The sequence below is a fragment of the Apaloderma vittatum genome, unplaced genomic scaffold, assembly GCF_000703405.1.
Source record: "Apaloderma vittatum isolate BGI_N311 unplaced genomic scaffold, ASM70340v1 scaffold41198, whole genome shotgun sequence".
Taxonomy (NCBI): domain Eukaryota; kingdom Metazoa; phylum Chordata; class Aves; order Trogoniformes; family Trogonidae; genus Apaloderma; species Apaloderma vittatum.
The window spans coordinates 23,894-42,161 of NW_009732051.1; the positions used below are offsets into that span (position 1 = coordinate 23,894).

The 18,268-nt window shown below is 40.7% G+C and overlaps 1 protein-coding gene across 1 annotated transcript in view; it reads right to left on the reverse strand.

Moving 5' to 3' along the window:
* EYA2 (EYA transcriptional coactivator and phosphatase 2) overlaps positions 1 to 18,268 on the reverse strand; it is a 49,816-nt gene that overhangs the window by 20,742 nt on the left and 10,806 nt on the right. The window contains exons 5-8 of the mRNA XM_009875375.1: positions 9,648 to 9,715; positions 7,951 to 8,128; positions 6,199 to 6,326; positions 5,622 to 5,705 (exon numbers count right to left, since the gene is read on the reverse strand). Of these exons, the coding sequence (XP_009873677.1) occupies positions 5,622 to 5,705; positions 6,199 to 6,326; positions 7,951 to 8,128; positions 9,648 to 9,715 (458 nt within the window). The remainder of the gene's footprint in view (positions 1 to 5,621; positions 5,706 to 6,198; positions 6,327 to 7,950; positions 8,129 to 9,647; positions 9,716 to 18,268) is intronic.

The following is an 18,268-nucleotide window of genomic DNA, read 5'->3' on the forward strand; positions in this document are numbered from 1 at the left end:
CTATACAGGCCATAGATGTCAAAAAAAGGAGTGGAATTTAAACCATGTCTTCATTCCCTTCACCTCAACACTGCATTTCTATACGTAAGCCCTTGATAGCTCTGTGAAAAATGCAAAACTCCTGGAAAGCTTGGTGCAAACACATCATGGTGTGTAATCCTTGGCACAACCATGTATTACAAGTTATGTCGCTTTGCTTTTCTTAAGCTGTTTTTCCCCTTAAAATCAAGTCACAATTCAGTGATACTGGAAAGCAGGTTCCATTTACTCACGCTCATTTGACAGGCCAGCATTGTTTCTGATATATATTTATGTAAAAAATAATCCATTAATACTTCCAAATACCACACGTGCACTTTGCTTAGAAAACCCTCTGCTCCCCTAAGCTCCAGTGCAAGGGGTTACGTCCACACGAGCTCAGAGCATCTCCCACATCCACCAGCCAAGCCCTTGTGGATCTGGTTTTGCTGTTTCTGCTGCTGCTTCTCATCAGCCAGTAAGGATGATAAACACAGATGTTTGCTCCCGAAATACACATTTGAAATAATCAAATAGCTGGAATTATTTACTCCCTTCTCTCCAATAACGAACTAATAATTGATATAGCAGCATGTCTAAAGTAACAGACTTTTTTATTACCTGCAGTGATTGAATGCTTTTTTAATTTAACTTAAAAAGGCATTGAACACAAGGTTTAGCCTCCAGTGGGTAAAAAAAATCTCCAACTTCCTCAGAAAATCCTTTCCAAATTGTATTCATCTTGACTTAATCCATGATCTACTGAGTGAATTAGGCTCTATTTGTTTTGAAAATCTATTTTATGGAGTTCCAAAGACTGTGTTTTCCTTAGGAAGGGCTTATTCTGCCTTTCTGACCAGGATGCCTGCTAGCAGCCCTCAGCATAGGCCTCTGCAGGTTTTTAACGTCCCAAGGTGCCCCACACATATGACTAACAAAATGTAAATAAACACAGCTGAGCCAGTAAGAAATTGGAAGGTTTTCTCATTAAAGAAATAAAATAAACAGATGTCCTTAAGCACTTTGGCTCATGTTTGTCAAAGGAATGGAAAACTCTCAGATGTTTGAACAGCAGTAGTGATATAAGGCCACATCTCAAGCAAGAGAAGAAAAAAAGCGATGCCATGGCACTTAGAATTAACTAATAGTTCTCAAGGGAGGGTGCTTTTGATTTGAACCTTAGCAACTTCTACAAATAGTTTTTAACAGCCGAGCAATAAAATGGGGTTTTATTCCTTCTCAGTTTGTAAAGTAGTAAAGGACAGATTCGGCCGTCAGAAGCATGAATCACCATCAGAGTTGATTAAATCCCTGTGGTGTTTCAGTCGGGTCCTGGCTTTAGGGTCCTGCGAGAGAATAAAGCAGGAAAAAGCACAAGCTACTTGAAGTGTTCAAGGAAAGCAAGAATTAAAAAAAAAAAATCAAACCTAAGGTTTTACAAGCAGATCTCGAGCAGATCCAAGCAGAAATTTTTCAATGACTTGGTTTTTCTTTTTTAATAGAAAATTATCATTCACTTAAAGGAAAACTTTTTTGTAAGCTGCTAGTTAAACTTTTGTGGAATAAAGTTTCTTAGATCCATGACATCACAAGAACAAGACAGTCCAGTTCAAAGACAGACAACATACAGCAGCTATGCCGTTTGCTTGAAATGCTAGAAAATCATGTTTGTGCCTTGTCCTCAACTGGGCCAAGCAGCAACTTTAGCTACTTTGTCCAAAAGATAGCAGCTAGAGAAAACACAACTAGTCCCCATTTCTTCTTAATCCTAGTCTTTCAAAAGTGTAAGAATGAATCTGCAATGCAATACTTAAAATTTCTCAGACCAAAAGAGATGCAGAATTTTTTTTTTTTTTTAATGCTTTGACAACACAGACTGTGGAACAAGCTTGCAAACTTCTCAGTCAGGGAAAGGGGAATAGACTCATGGTTTTTTTTTTCCATGGGAGTGCATACAATCTCTTTTTGTCTGAATTAATATCACCAAAAGTCTTCCTGTATTGTATCTAGCTGCTTCAAACAAATGGCCAAAGCCCCTTGACTTTTACCCAACTCCTGTGAAACTCCAGCAGCACTGCTATGGATCTTGACCCATTTTTCTCATTATGTTTGGTTGGTGATGTGGTGGGCAGATCTTTGCAGACATAGCAAACACTGCCACTATTCGTCTGTTGAATGGGAGCACTATTACACATGCCTGAAGGGATTAAAAGGGCTGGGTGGACAGTACATTAAGCTATAATGATGGTCTACATCTGTCGTGGTCTCTTAGTCACATGGTAAGTATCTGCACCCACGGAGTGATCAGAAGCCTGCAGAACAGGTTTCTAAACCCTCCTGAACATAATATCCAGGGTTAACTGCCTATGGAATTTTTTTCTTTTTTTGCTCTTTCTTGTCAGAGGCCTCCTGCTGAGAAACGAAGGAGTGGACAGATTTCCTTGGGTTTGACAGCTTTCCTGCCCTGATCACTTAGACCGTGACTCCATGTGTTTGCGCAGGTACGCGGCCATTCAGCTGCGGGCTTTGAGAAAGCAAAAGGAGCTGTGAATTTGCAGGCCACTGGCTGCCACTATAAAGGTTATAGTGCAGTGACCGTATGGGAAAGACATTAAGACCACATATCTGGTGACTGTGTAACTCATGGGCTAGAGCAAAGAGTTTGGGCAGAGGGGACAAAACCCAGGGGCAACCTAGGCTGAGCTATTCATTCATGCTTCAACCTTGAGTGCATTTTGTGTTTTAAGTTGTAGTAATGCCGCAAGCAAACTGTTTTCTAAACAATGAGATGAACTGTCCATGTTCTGACAAGCCCAGATCTATGACAAGGATGACAGAGGTTTCCCTCAGAAACCAAACAAGGAGAATTTTCACATGGAATCACAAACATACATTGAAGCATTAATGATTAATAATACAACCGCAATTGATAAAGCTTTTTGTGAATTGTTCCCTCTTTTTATTTTTTTTTTTTCCAAAATGAGATTTTTTTTTGGACAGCTCCCTATTGCTGCCATCACTAAGGAAGGGGCAGAACCATTTGACATTTTGTAGCTAAAGAACACGGGAGTATAGATGTAAATCTCTGAAGCTATGGTTGGTGTTCTTCCTCCCCTCTTCCCAGAAAAATCACCCAGAAAGTAGAGTAAATCTTTAGCCTGATCAACTTTATAGATTAATTCTTTGAGTGGCTGCACAGCAGCTCTACCAGTGCAACAGACAGGATGATGCTGGGACATTAATGTTGACCAGGGAAACGGTGAAGATGAAGGAAACTTCTGCAGGAAGACACACAGAACCAAGACCTCCATGTGCAAGATTTAATTCAAAGCATGTGCGTGTCTAATTACAGGCACATGAATCTTTTATGATCAGTTATGGACAAAAATAAGAGTTTTAGGCCTTGATACTTAATTTACTTTGAGATTAACACTTTCTATATTATTCAAGTAAGAGATTCTGAAACTCTATTAACCTCTGGCTCAACTGCTTCACTTGTACTTGATAGTTCAGCTCTCTTGAACATTTCTGAATTGTGTTACTATTTAATGGTTCCCAGGAAGCCTGTCTGAGTGTGCTGTATTTCCCTCTTGGTTTCAGGTTTGTTCCAAAGCCTACCAAAGCCTCTGGTTGTCTTTGGATCAAGCCATTAGCCTGTAATACTTTTATAACACAACTATTTGCCTTATAGGAAAGCCCTGAGAAATTTAATACTGATGAAACAAATGAAGAATATGAAAAAAATCCATCTAGGGAAGTTTCTTAATAGCCCTTTTGTAACTTAATAGGAAAAGGTGATTCACTCATTCAAAAAGAAAAAATCCTGTTTGTATCAGTCTTTACACTTGTGTAAAAAAAACAGCCAAGAGAAGTTTGTCATTTTGCACCTTTATGGGCCTTCCAAAGCAGACAATCCCCTGAATTTCCTTCTTCCCGTTCTCCTCTCTCTCTAGCCCCTTTTGCAGGCTGGTGCCCTGTCTTGACCTAACTCTGCCCTCGCAGCCAGCAGAAACAGTTCAGTCACAGGTGAGCACTTTTGATAAACCCTTCCTGCCTCTACTCCCTGACCCCACTTCATCCCCACCCCAGCTGCGCTAGAGCTGGCAGCTTCTGCCTTTGTGGCTGCCCATCAGCAAGAGCTCACAGACACTGTGGTGGCAGGACTTCTCACCTCCATGTGTCGACCCCTTGGTCCATCACCATCTGCCCCTACGCAGCAGATCCCAACCCCTCACACTCTAAACTTGTGCAGGAGGCAGCAAATGAAGGCATCTGCTTCAGAGGTTTTATGCTACGACAAAGTCAGCCCATTAAGGGAATTCTCCACACGCACACTGCTGCCTCTGCTCAATGCTAAGCATGACCATGGTGCAGATCTACACAGCCTAAGTTTATGTTTCCTGATCTTGCCTAACTCTTTCTGCTTTTTGCAGGCAGTAGGTTTGAGCTTACACATGTACACCTCAGACTGCCTCCTTCATTACATTCCCTGGGCAAAGTAACCGCTTCAATTACCTTGTACAACATGGGTCTGAATAAATCTCTGCTTGGAAACATGTGCTTGGTTTTCAGAGGGTGCCGTTAGAAGTGTTAGCAGCATTCCAAGTGCTGCAGTAGACTTCCACACCACAAACACCATTTTTATATCCTTTACAACTGTGCACATCTAACAGCGAACAATAAATCTATCTTACTAATTACACATTCAGCTTGTTATAACCATCGTAAAACAAGTACAGCTGGTAAAGCCATGAAATGATGTCAAATCATATTTCTGCCTTCTACAGAGAAGCAGCATTATTTTCCAGTCTCCTGATGAAGCTGACTGTTCAAAGCCATGTGTGGAAACAGCTGCCAACTAGGTCATCCACCTTTAATTAGGTAATGATATTGTCTTTTTTCCTACCCATTTAAAAGTGTTTGACATTCTGTAATTCAAAGTGACTTAAGTGTTTATCATAAAAAGCTGCCTTAGGAACAAATTGAAGCACATGGTGCTAAATCCAAGAGCCAGCATTTTCTCCTTCGCAGCCAAGTTCAGTCTGTTCAGCCACAGAGAAAATTACCAAAAACTAGAACTGCCTGCAGTTCAAAGGGAGTATCTAAGGCACAGATAGCTAAAGCTATGGTTCCTAAAACCCCTTAAAAATGGAAGCTTCAGTAGCCATGTGGGAATAAGAGCTAGTATTCATGCAACCTAGATCGACCAACACAAAATATCTCTTAAAAAGTTGTCTGAGATTCGTAAGAAAACACTGGTCTAAGAGAAAAATTGTGTTACCTCATTGAGGCTAGAGTTAATGCTGTCTGGCTGCTTGACAGACTCTTTCTTGCGGGAGACAGACAGAAAGAACATCCTGAAGTCCTATCTAGGAGCAGCTGAACAATACAAGCTTTTGAAAAACAAGGGGCTACTTGCAACATGAAAGGGAGGTAAATTAAATTTTCACATGTTAGAAGGAAATACCACAGGATATATTTATACAAATGTGTCTGAATAAAATCAGCAGCATCTGTTTGAAAAGCTGTCTCATTAGCTGCCCCCACAGTTCCCGATGCAATTTGGCTGGACAAGCAGTAATGCTAAAAAAATTAGATTTTACCTTCCCATATCTGGATGCAAAGGTTCCCGTGAGTAAGGAGTGAAAAATAATTATCGTCTCATCCAAATCCCACACAAACACACGCTGTGATGACAGACGGGGTGGAAAAAAAAAGAAATATAGTTACATATCAAGCAATTGCAAGAATTCGTTCAGTCAGGAAATATGTCCTGTTGGACTACAGCTTTTTAAGCTCTCAAGCCCCTTTGGAGCACTGACTGTAGATGCTTTGTGAAAGCAGGCAAAATGAAACATCAGGAATTTTGGAACTATGTGTGTGCTGGCCATCCTGAGAGTCTGCTCCCCTAACAGCCACAGAAATCCTCTGTTGCATGTCAAGTCAGGGGAACAAACCAGCAGACCTTTAGAAAGCCCAAAGGAGGGGAAAAAAACGATGCTGATAATACAGAAATTGAGCAATTACTTTACCTATCCATTTCTGTAGGCTCCAGTTATATTTACTGATTTTATTCTGGCTCTCACAACCCACTATTGCTGATGGTGGGATTTGCTAATAGATGCAACTATTTATCATTGCTGGACTTGCTAAAGGAATATAAATTAAAGTTATTATTACCTCAATCTCACTGTCAGCAGAAGGAGAAGGATCGTTGCTTCTTTTTGACCGGGCTCGTACCTTGCTCTCTGACCCTCTGTGATGTCTGTCTGTTTCTATATCTTTTGCTGCTGTTGTTGAATATTCCCCTATCATGATAAAAGGAATTTCATTATAAACTTAAATTTTGCAGTATATGATTATAATTAAAGCATGAAACCTTCTAATGTAAAGCACTGGAAAGTTTGTGAAAACACCATCAGAAAGTCTTACTCTTTTCATGTCAACAGTTAATATTGTTAGAAAAATAACTTCTAATTCCTAAGATCTGTTAAAACAATTTCAAAAATCACCAAGACTGTATATATAACTTTTTTAAATGGGTGTGACACTTCAAAAACCTTATCTTATTTTTCACTGAAAAAAATAGCTTTTTGACTTTTACTCCCCAGCTGCTTTTCAAAAGAGAAATTAGAAAGGCAATGGAAAAGGAAACCAAGACCAATTCAGCTTCTGAATTTTTTCTTTTTTTTTTTAATTTGATGAATGCTCATGATGAAAAATATACTTTCAACATCAACTTCTATTTAAAAACACAGAACTAGCCTGTTTAGCCATATTCCATTTCACAGATTATAGTATTTTAGAACTGAGAAGAGACAGTCAAAGGCGAACTTCCCTTGTAAAAGTACATGTTTTGATTGGCTTGAGTTTCATAAACCTGTCCGGATTTCACTTACCTTACATTACAAATCCTTCTCAAACATATTTTTCTTTTCACCTTCCTAAGTTGTGGGCTCTCCAGCTTCCTAGAATAACCATATTCTTCTTCTTCAGAGAAGCTTGGATTGTGCCTAACAAGCTTTTTTGAAATCACCCATGCTCAAAAAGGCTGCGATACGATCTAAGGAACAGAAAATCCTGCGACTGCTTTTAGAGCAATCTGTAATCACTTCTTTTAAAAAACCAATATTAGTTTATTTTTCTTTTAGAGCAACCACAGATGTTCAGATTTGTTTCATAAGTCAGCAGACCTACAATGGGCGTATACTGTGATCATCCACAAATTATGTGGCGTTTTATATAAATGTTACTGCATGCCAACGAAAACTTTAACAGAGAAGTGATAGCTGAAGATTGTACTTGAACAGAACACTGGAGGATCGTAATCCGTCAGTAATTCTGTAAACCATTTAAGCTTTGAGACTTTAAAAATTAAGCACTCAAAGAGAGGTCATAAATTTGGAAGCTTTTTTTTGCATGGAGTTCATCTTGAACCTTCAACTTAGAAAAACAGTTTGTGCTGATTTTTGAAAGAGGCACATTCTCCTTCTCTTGATGTACTTATTTATGAATGCATTTAGTACATTTTGTAAGAGGTGACTATAAACCTTGACAGAGAAGTCATCAGAAAATCAGGAAACGGGCTTTTTCAGATCATGACTGTTTGTTTCAAACTTGCTGCTACCCACGTTAGCCATCAGTACTGACCTGGGGTTTGCATCCAACTGTTTTGTCTTTCTGTACTACCTGTAGAGGAGATCAAACCTCACGTACTCATGAAAACAATAGAAAGGTTTTGAAGATTTTGGATGTTCTAAACTCCTCCCCAAACCCAGTGCTGCATAGTGTAAGCAGAACTGTTAAATGCTAAGAAATCAGATTATCCATGTAAATGTGTATATTTAAAAAAAATTCCAACAATGAGGTTATAATGTTTATGTCTACAGACGGCCGAGACTGCCAAACTGTGACCAGAAGAGATGCACCTACCAGACAGTGATTCTGTGCTCTGACTGGTGATATTGTGAGAAGACTCCTGCAGAGAGTACGTGGACGTTGGGATGGCTGAGGGGCTGATGCTGTTTGCAGACACATACGGAGAGTTGTAGGAGGAGCTGTAATACTGTGAGTACTGGCTTTGAGGAAAGCTTGGATATGCTGAATATTCCTTTGAGGAAAAAAAGCAACGTCTAAATTCTGTGTACCTAGTTTTATCTTATACATGAGTAAGGCACCACAAAGGCAGTGTTATCCTTGCATGCAGCAAGTCATGGTTCGGGGATATTTCACTGAAGAACCATGGTTCATTTACTTATGAAATTACATTTCTCCTTCTCCTAAATATACTCCTACTTTACTAGGATCAGCTAACCACCAAGAGTCAGAAATCAGTCAAGTTTTGCTTTTTCTATAGGATTTTAGTTATCAGCACTAACCCATTTTGTATTACAGAGTCTAACAATTTCATACAGGAGTGAAGTAGGGTGGCTTTTTGAAAAGGGCCATGATGGAAGACATAGTCTCTGTAAATAACAAGATACCTAAGAAATTAGAACCGAATCATCTGGTGAGGGAAGGAGGAAAACAGGCTGTATTTCCCTGTGATCAGCAGGATCAGCTGTTAGAACAGGTTACAAAATTGAAGAAAAAGAATATAGCAATTGTTTTGCAGAAATATTCATAGTTGAGATTGTCCAACTATCTCAGCGACAACTAAATGCCTGAGTGATCTTCCCGGCCTACAGAAAAATGAACTAAAAATATGAGGTGCAAGTGACACAGCTATTTCATCAACTCTCAAGAACAAAGACTCAAGTTGTCATAAGAACAATTAAAGAAATGAGAGAATTTCAGTGTTTTCTTTTAAACAATAAAAAAAAGCCCAATCATTTTCCTCCTTTTTAGGTAACCTCCATACTCCTATCAAATGCACTTCCATTGGCAAATGCTGATGCTTTAGCCAAAAACTGAAGTAATAAAGAAATTGCCCACTGCTGTCATTAAAAATACGAGTCAACAATCACCTTACAAACAAGGAATTGAAATTACTGGCCAACCAAAATACATTTGCTGGGACAGCGTACTCATTTGTTTGGCCAAACCAAGAAGAGCCATTTGCTACTGAAAAACATCTGTCCTGTGTATGTATGCAAGCTGTTTATTTATACACACACATTTATCAAGGTATCTGAAGCATGAAGCCCACAGACAGGTGTACTCTCAAAGAAGGAAGCACACTGACAGCTCAGATGGCTCAATATTCATCAGGCCTGCCAACGTCTCTTTCAAAATGTCCATATTTATTACACGGTGCCAAGACAACAGATGTCAGGATCCTAGAAGCAGAGCTCTCTGTAGAGGATGGAAAACATATCTGGAAGTTGTAAGATGGCAGAGGAATGATGAAACTCTTGGCACTGCTACAGCAGCACTGCATCCTCCTCCTGAAAGAACTGCAGTATGTGCAAGTGGGTGTATTGATACACCCATCTTAAAACTAATCAGGATACCTATAAGTCCAGCAAATGGACCGGCCACAGGAGTAGAGGCAGAAAGGTGTTGGGCAAAATACACAGCAGTACCTTCCTTAAATATATGTAAACATCATAATAACCTCTCCGATCTACCTATCTTCCAACCATTTAAAATAAGTGATAAGGTTCCGAATAATAAATGCTGAACCATACCTGATGCACAGCACTAAATCCTGCAGAATTTGTCAGGCCATTTGCTCCCTGGTAAATCCCTGTTGTGCCTAAGGGAAAGAATATCATAGTCATAAAACACACCAGCAATGAAAGTAACAGGATATATTAATACAAACAATTTCCAACAGGAAGTAAAGTACTGGGTTACTAGAAAAAAGTAGCTCACAAATCTTAAGAAATATAGGACAGTAGGGAGCAAAAACATTGCTTCATCTTGGTATGTTATGAAGAGAAAAGGTAAGGGTGGACAGGTGAGTTCTGTCCCAAATGAAGCGGCTGATGCCCTCCAGTCCTCTCTAACTGCTAGAAGCATTACAGTAAAGATTTTATGGGTGGAGAAGTAAAAGTTCAGAAAATAAACCTACAGGAACAGTCCTCCTTTGCCTCCCATCAGGCAAGTGGTAGAAGAGCTGAAAGCTTCCCATCCTCTGGATCCTCACCTGCACCCCTGGCAAATTCTAGCCTTGCTTTAACTCTAGTCTATGCTGTTTTCTATTTCAAAATTTTCCATTTCACATAGGTGGAGAACTTCCTCTTGAGTTTGTGCAGTTTGCTGAGAATCTATATTAAAAATGTTCTTCCAGTGTTTTGCAACAGTGCTTGCTCCAAGGGTATTCATATACAGGAGGCAAAGGCTGGACTATGCCTATTCCATCCTAAGGGAAGGCAGCAGGCTACAAACAGGACTCAGACCCACTGCTTCCACAGGCAAAGAGGTTTGATTTTGGTGCTGTGCGGCCATAGTGGGCTCTTGTCTGGCCTTCATCTTGTCACCTTGATGTACCATCAGACCAAGCCCTAACCAGGCACTCAGCTTTTTTTTCTTACCCAGTTTCTTACCATGTGAATGATTTTTAGCAGTGCTGTTTTTAACCATATGACTCTGCACATCTTCATGTGGCAACCTTTCCCCAAAGATCCACTTGCTTGTCTTTATTTTAAGACACCAGATTAGCTGGGGAATGGACAGCTGAACAAACTCCACTCTGCCAAGTGCAACTACAAAGCACATGCACTGAGAAATAAATCTCAAGACAAAAAGTAACAAGAGAGAGGACTCACTCCTCCAGAACTAATTTGCTGTCGCATGCAGTCTTTAAAAAGAAAAGGGCAGAGGCGGGGAGAAGACAGTGCAGGGATTGCCAGGGTACCGGGAAGCGTGGATCTCCCCAGGCCCCCTTCACATGCTGGCTGGGGAGCCGAGCCAGTGCAGGTGGGTTCAGGTGGTGCCTCCTCCTGGCATTCACCTCTTGAAGGCAAATCTGGGCGCATCACTGTCCAACTCCTCCCCCTCCTCCCCACAATGCATATGGGGAGACCAGCCAGAGCAGCATCCCAAAGAGGGCAATACATTCAGCTATTGGCACTTCCCCACCTCCCATCCATGCGAGGCTTTGCTTTTCTGCAGAGTTTTTCCAGAAGTCACAAGTATGCAGCAGGATGAAGATATTCCTGTGGTAACCAGGCATTTCTCACCACTGTGAAGGGGAGTAATAGAGCCCCAGCGCTTAAAGGCAAAAACAACTTTCACAGAACACGAAACAGCTCTTGTACACCAGAGCTCAAAACAATACAAGGGGGAATTTTTGATCTTCCTAAACTGTCATTTAGAAACAATCCATCATCCTTTATTAAAGCTGTCAAGAGAGGGATGAGTTACCTCAAGGGACTCACGCTTTATGTGTAAATTGTGATGAGAACATGTTTATTGCTGTGCTACCTGCACATGATACCACAGCTTCCTGGTTTCCAAACAGAGAGAATTATAAAAAGGAGAGATCTGCACAACTGGAATGAACTTTCTCTGAACTCTGCATAAACTATGCAAAGCAAGAGTGTCCACGCACACACAGGGCACGTATGTGAGCAGGGAGGAGAGGGTAGAAACGCAGGGGTGCTCCGTAGCTTCCCACAGTACATTATGACTAGACCCTATAATGGCTTTTGCACCGTCATTTTGTAGAATATATTTTCGCCATTTTAGCTAAGCTCCCCAAGTCCAAGTTCAGGTGTCCCTACAGGCTGCTGCAGTCCATCTCCCTCTGCCCAGGGGATTTTCAAAAGGAAGGACTGCGCAAGAGACAGAGACTAAACTTCCTAATTTTTCACCTGTGTATTTAAATACTTGTGAAAATGCTTAAGACTTGTATTTCCTATAACCTGAAGTTCAACAGGCCTGCAAACAGCCTTTTGACAACTCGGATTCTTCTGGACCCTGTTGTCGCATCCTGACCAAGCAAGGAGTATCATAGAGCTTAGTTTGTCTACACTGAGATAAAACACAACCCTTTCTTTCTGTCCCTACAGCTTCACATTCAGAGAACGCAAGCCCTCCCCACGGTATACCTCGAGAGCTGCTCAGTTCAGTGTATCTCGGCAGCTCAGTATTGTTATAGCAGAATAGTTACAACCAAACAACCAAAGCTAGTAAAAATTTGGAATTTCTCTGCAGCTGAACAAGGATGAAAAGCTGGGAGAAAAAACCAAATCAATTATCTGCATGGAAAACAAAGTGCTTGAAGAGACGGGTTCAGAAACACTTCATTTCAACATCAGTCTTTGTCTTGGGGATTAGAGTCATACCACAGGGACTACTGCAGCTCAGTCCCTGGTCCACTTTACAGACTAGACTGGAGAGACCACATTTTCAATGAGACACAATCAGCTCAAACGGAAGGGAAACAAAGAAGCACCAGAGGCAATGAAGATGAGGACAAACCCTCTCTCCACATGAGCAGAGAATGAGGCCTAATAGGTATAGTTTCTGTGAGCAGCCTTGTAGAATCCAGCAGTTCAGAACAAATACCAGAACTGGCCTCAAATGTTTGCTTTTCCTCCCCAAGTTGTTGATAGGAAATAAGCTTTTCTGTAATGAAATGAATTGTGCTATGTGCAATTTTAGTTTTGCATCAGTAAATTTTACACTTAAGAAACTGGAGAATTATCAACAGACTTGCACACTGGCATTATCAATTTAGCCCTACTCCCTACGTAACTATTTTTTTCAGAGATAGACTAGAATGACAGAAAGCGATGCTTATGTGGAATGGGCATGCCTAGGAAGTCTCTCGGTAAGCAATGTACATGAATGCCTGTCCCCCTCCCATTTCTGAGTGGATACTGCCCATTTCCACAGGACTTTTGCTTTCACATATATTGTCTTTTTTTCCTGACCCCTGAAGACTGTGCACTGTCTCAAACTGCAGCTGATTTTACATTTGCAACACTGCAGATGTGCAAGCAAGCGATTTGCTTCCGTCTATCTTAGTAGCTCAATGTCAAGTAATTGCATTCAAACTCCTATTTGCAAATCAGAAACAAGCCCAGGATCTCTCCCCTTTGGATCTTCTCCATATGGAATATGGTTCACATCTGTGTTCAATCAAACCAGTTGCTAAATGTCACAATGCCCTCATTCACAGGTAGCTTAAAGAACATTTAGCTGGTAATAAAACAATCTGGACTCTAGAGTAGAATAGCTCTTCAGATGTATGGTACTGTAAATGTTCCTGTAAAGTATGTATATCACAAACACACTTGCATGAAAAGACACCGCATAAAAGGCGTGCACATGCTGTACATATTCAGTGCCGTGACTTTTCCTTGATAAGTAGATGTGGCCCTTCTCTATATGAGTGTCCAAGAGCAACATGTATAGAGAAGCTCTTTGTTAGCTGATTGATGGTATATTCCTGTTCTCATACAGATGGATTTCATTTGCTATTTCCCCCTCACTCCCTTTTTAATTCAAGTATTTGAAAATCTAGGCCATGGTCAATGATCATTTCAATGATGTGTGATCTGGACTGTGCTCTTGCAAAAACTTTCATGCCAGCCTCTCCTTCCTCTTAGTTTCTCCCTTTCTCTCTTTCAGTCACTGCAATAACAGGCTGCATTTATTATCTTTTCCAGGTAAGAGCAAGTAAAGAAAATAAGGGAATATTCATTGTTAATTGTCAGTACCTTCAGAACTAAGCTCTGGCTTGGCTAAAAAAGTTTTCTTTCAGTTTATAAATACACAGGACAACATAGTAATACTGGTGCCTCGGAGAATTATGATTATAGAGACATGATGGGCCTGTGGTGTAAGTTCAGATCACCACCACAGCAAGCTTTGAAAATCAGGTTTGTGTCCTCACATTTCACAGGTCAGAGGGGCCCTGACGCCAGGCAGGTGTTCTCCAAGTCTCCTATACTGCTCAATATTTATATTTATTATTTATATTTATTACTATATTTATATTATTATTATCTATATTATTTATATTTATTACTGCTATATTTAGAAGAATAGATGGTTTGCACTTCCAATATTCAATGAAATACTCAACAATCAGAGGAGGAGATAGCCACATTCAATACAGGTGGAGAGCAGGGCATTTATCACAGCTCTCCGTGTAGCCAGCAGCAATTGTGAGCCCATGAACACTCTACGGATGGAACATCGGACTAAGATGAGGGTGTTTGCAGGCTGGCTACCATGGGCACTTCTGAATACGCTCGAAATGGAACAATGAAGCTTAGATCCAAGCGTTTCCTCTAACTTGTAGATGAATTGCACAGTGGTTCCAGGGAGAGTTCTCTCAAAGGATTATTTGATCACTTTGCACTAATAAAATAAATGCCTACAGGGTTCAGCTGAATCGCATGGTATTTTACAAGCTTGCACATAATGGCTTGTGTATTCTTACATCAGCAAGCTGTTTTCCTACAGGAAACAATGTTGACTGTGAGTGATGCAAGGAAAGGCCTCATTCTAACTCCCAGCAGAGCGTGCATTACTCTGTGCTGTGAAGAACATCTGGCTGAAGACTTGCATGGTCATTCAGAAAGGTTCTTTGCAGTGCTTTAAGCTCTCTGACAAGCTAATGTTTCCTGCAGTAAATACTGCCTTCTCCAAGCTGCTACTTTTTTAGTGAGAGGTTAAGCACTCATCAAAACTACCTCCCACCAGCTATACTCCAGTGCCTTGTAAGGTTCCAAATCCTACAACATCTGCCTGCATTTATTGGGCAAGAAAACTCATAAAATGTTGCATGGCTGTCAGCTGTGGAGGTATTTCAAGACTATCTGACCTGTTAAAGGAGAAGAAAAACTCAACCCATATGTACTTTGCAGCATATTGTTCAACTGTTTGCCATTAGATGTAATGAGCCCTTCCCCCAAAAGAGTCTTGTATTTCTGTCTGGAAGGGCTCAGACAGTCCAGGGAAGAGCATACAGTACTAACCTAGATGAAATGCATGATTCTACAATGTTATAGCCCTTGCCATCAGCAGTATCTATTAAAGGACACTGCTCCCAGAAGCATATGAACACCTGCTGCAAATAATACTCTTGGATACGCAGCCCATTTAAAATATGTCCACTTGTCTCCCACTACAATCCTGTCGAGTCCTGCTAGCCTGACCAGGTGTTTGAGGGCACTCTGAATGGGGATATAAAACACATTTCATTCAACAGTTTTCCTGAGTCAAAGCTCTTCCCCTGCTGCCTGCTTCTGGGAGTACTCAACCCACAGAGCCTCAAAAAGCTTTAATAAGTGATGACCAGAGCAGTTTTAAGGGCCTTGCTTTTACCACCCTTTTGAGCCTGGTCACCTGTACAGCTCAATCCACCTCAACAACAGTGTTGAAAGTGCTGGGACAGTTTATATTTACTCTCAGGATTTGAACCATGGGAAAGCAATTAAATTTTATTATATTTTCAGAAAATGCTCCTTTTAACCACTCCTATGGAATGACACTGCAGCTATAGAAGGAAATCACACTGGCTTGTCTTCTTACCCTTGAGCAAGGTAAATCTCTAAATGCCGATGGAGAAGAACAGAACAAGCTGGGCAGCCTGTCTCTACTTTCTGACCCATTACTTAGGATCATGGTAACTCTCAGCTGAACACTCCAGAGCTGAGCACTTGCCTCAAGGCTTTTCCAGCCCTTCTATGCACTGCTCCAGCACTGCAGTGCCTACAGGAAAAACCCCACAACAATAGCCAACACTGGATGTTCAGACAAAAGCGTAAAAAACAGGTCGAAAGCAGAGAGATCTTTGCCCTGGTATTGCCTTGTTAACATCATTAATCTGCCAGTTACAGACTTTCTAAGCCAAGTTTATATCCTCCTTTTTTATGTTTAATAACTGTCAATAGACTTTGCTTCAGACAGTGCAGGTATTCTTGTAGTTCTAGATGTCATAGTATTGTGGTGCAGAAGCTTCAGCCTTTAAATCCTGCCAATATAAATACGAAGTGCGTCCAAATTACATAGAAAGAGCCCAAGCAAGAGCATTATCCAATGCCAGCACAGCAGTTAAAAAACTATTGAGTTGCACAGCCTGTGCTAACTGAAGCAGGGTCAGACCTTATTTGTACACAAACATCATCACACTCTTTGATCGGATGACTGCATTCTAGTCCTTCCACCAAAGCACTACCTCACACAGTGCCTTGAAATGAGACTCAGCAGAAAGCAGCACCAACACCACACCAGCATCATGAATCTGACTTTTCCTAACTTTTAAGTGCTTGACTATGCAGGTGTAATGGTTCTTGACGTAGATTTTTGTACCTCATTTTACACTAGCTCTTCTACTGCCTTCTTGATATTTTCAGGCAAACATCATTAGGTATACCAAATCAACAATTCAGTGAAGCCTCATACAGGTCAAGCTAGCTCTTCACAGCTGGGTGTGGGCAGAGCCACCTCCACACGTTCCTCTGGTGAAAACTCCTCTTGAGCACCTTGCAGACACCAGACACAAGATACCTCAAAAGTAAAGGCTCTGTCTAAGAGAAGATTCCTGGGTCTGGCAGACAATTTGTCAGCCCATTTCTCTCTTACAAACACACATTTGCTCCCCTAGCTTCAGGACCACTCAACCCTGGTGCCTACTCCTTCCCTCCTTGTTTAATAATGACCAAGGAAAGAGTTCTGAACAGAACCTCAAAAAAAGCAGTAAGCGGGAAAAGTTTGAGCAGGGCTTTCTCCTTGGGTAGCAGTAGCACAGATCCTTGCAGCTCACAGCGTATCGCTGTCAACACCTTTGCCTCTCCCCTTGACTTCCCTCTCCTGTAAGATAGCTCGTTTAAAAACAAAGTAAACGTAGCATGGTCAGCCCCTGGTGTTTAAAAATCTTTGAAAGGGAGACTATGCTGTTATTCTGAGGAACCTTGTATTTACACTGTAAAAAGTGAGGTCTGACCCCTCCTGAAGAGAGGCCTCTCCCTGCAGAACTCACCATGGAGCAAAGCACAGCTTTACTGCCACAGCTTTAGACTGCAACTAATGCAAACCAGCTGTGAAGCAGAAACTTTTGAAAGAGGCTACTCATTTTCTACCGAAGTTTTAATTTTATGAATCTAAGGCATCTGAGTGGCAGTTTGCTGAGAACATGCTCTTGCTTCTCCTTTATTTTCTGAGGCTTCAGATGGATTCACTATCTGTATGCTGAAGTGCAAGCTACTTTTCTGAAGTGTAGATTGAAATTTCCCCTTCTCACACGTCATCACTAAGTACTTAAAGAATCAAGCTTAAAATTAAACATGCCACTTCCTTTGCAAAATCCATGCATGCAGAGCTAAGTATTCATGCCAAATAGATATTTATGGCCTCATATTAAATATGTAACACACAAACTGGCATACAATTGCAAGAAATTCAGACAGCTCTTGGAAAAAATAAAAAAGTCTTGATTATCCATATAGTAACAAGAGCCAAGATGTTTCCAGCAAACATTTCAGTTGATTAAATATTCAGATTTTACTTGGTCTCAAGCCAGGAGAACAATTCATTGGCAATTCATTCCACAAACTTAAGCAACATATATAATTAGTCCATTTCAAATCAGCATTGCACAAAAGAAATGCTGCTTTCTATTCATTCATTACTTGACAGCTGATCAGAATGGACTCTACAAAGAAAACAAATGCTCAGCAGTAGCAAAGAATTTCAGTGCGTAGGTCTTTGGCCCCAAATTTATGTTTGTACCGAACTCAATACTGCTTTGCAACTCCTTGGCAAAAAAAAGTTATCCCAGTTACATAACTGAATTTTCCTTTGTAATGTAAAAAGTATTTTGTGGGTAGATAGATTTGGATATTAAAGAAAAAAATAAGTGGTCAGGTCTTTTCCTGCCCAACGACAGTATCCATCGTGGTCTCTGGCCAGTTTGAACTGTTGTGCAACTTCATAGTTTCATACCAGCTGTCATTTTAGCAATAATAACTGAAGAGCAAGGCATTGTCTAGGAATTAATGACAAGCTGAGAAGAGATGGCCTGATGTGCCATAAAGGGGTAACACAGGCTCATGCAGCCGCAGGAAATGCTCTCTGAGTTGGCGGCTACTGCGCTCTCTGCATAGCTGATGGCTTTTCATGTTAGCTAACGTGCTGGCACGGTTTCCTCTTTGTATTTTACACAGCTCATTAAATGATAAGTTTCTTAAAAATCAAAGATTTCTCCCCCACCTCAGTGACAACAAGCAGTTTCCTTAATTGCCAGTTAAGACAGTAAGCTCTTTGGGACAGAAGTTGAATATAATATTTTTCTATCACTGATTAATAAATTTTCTAAAAGTCTGAACAAATCACTGAACTCTTTAAA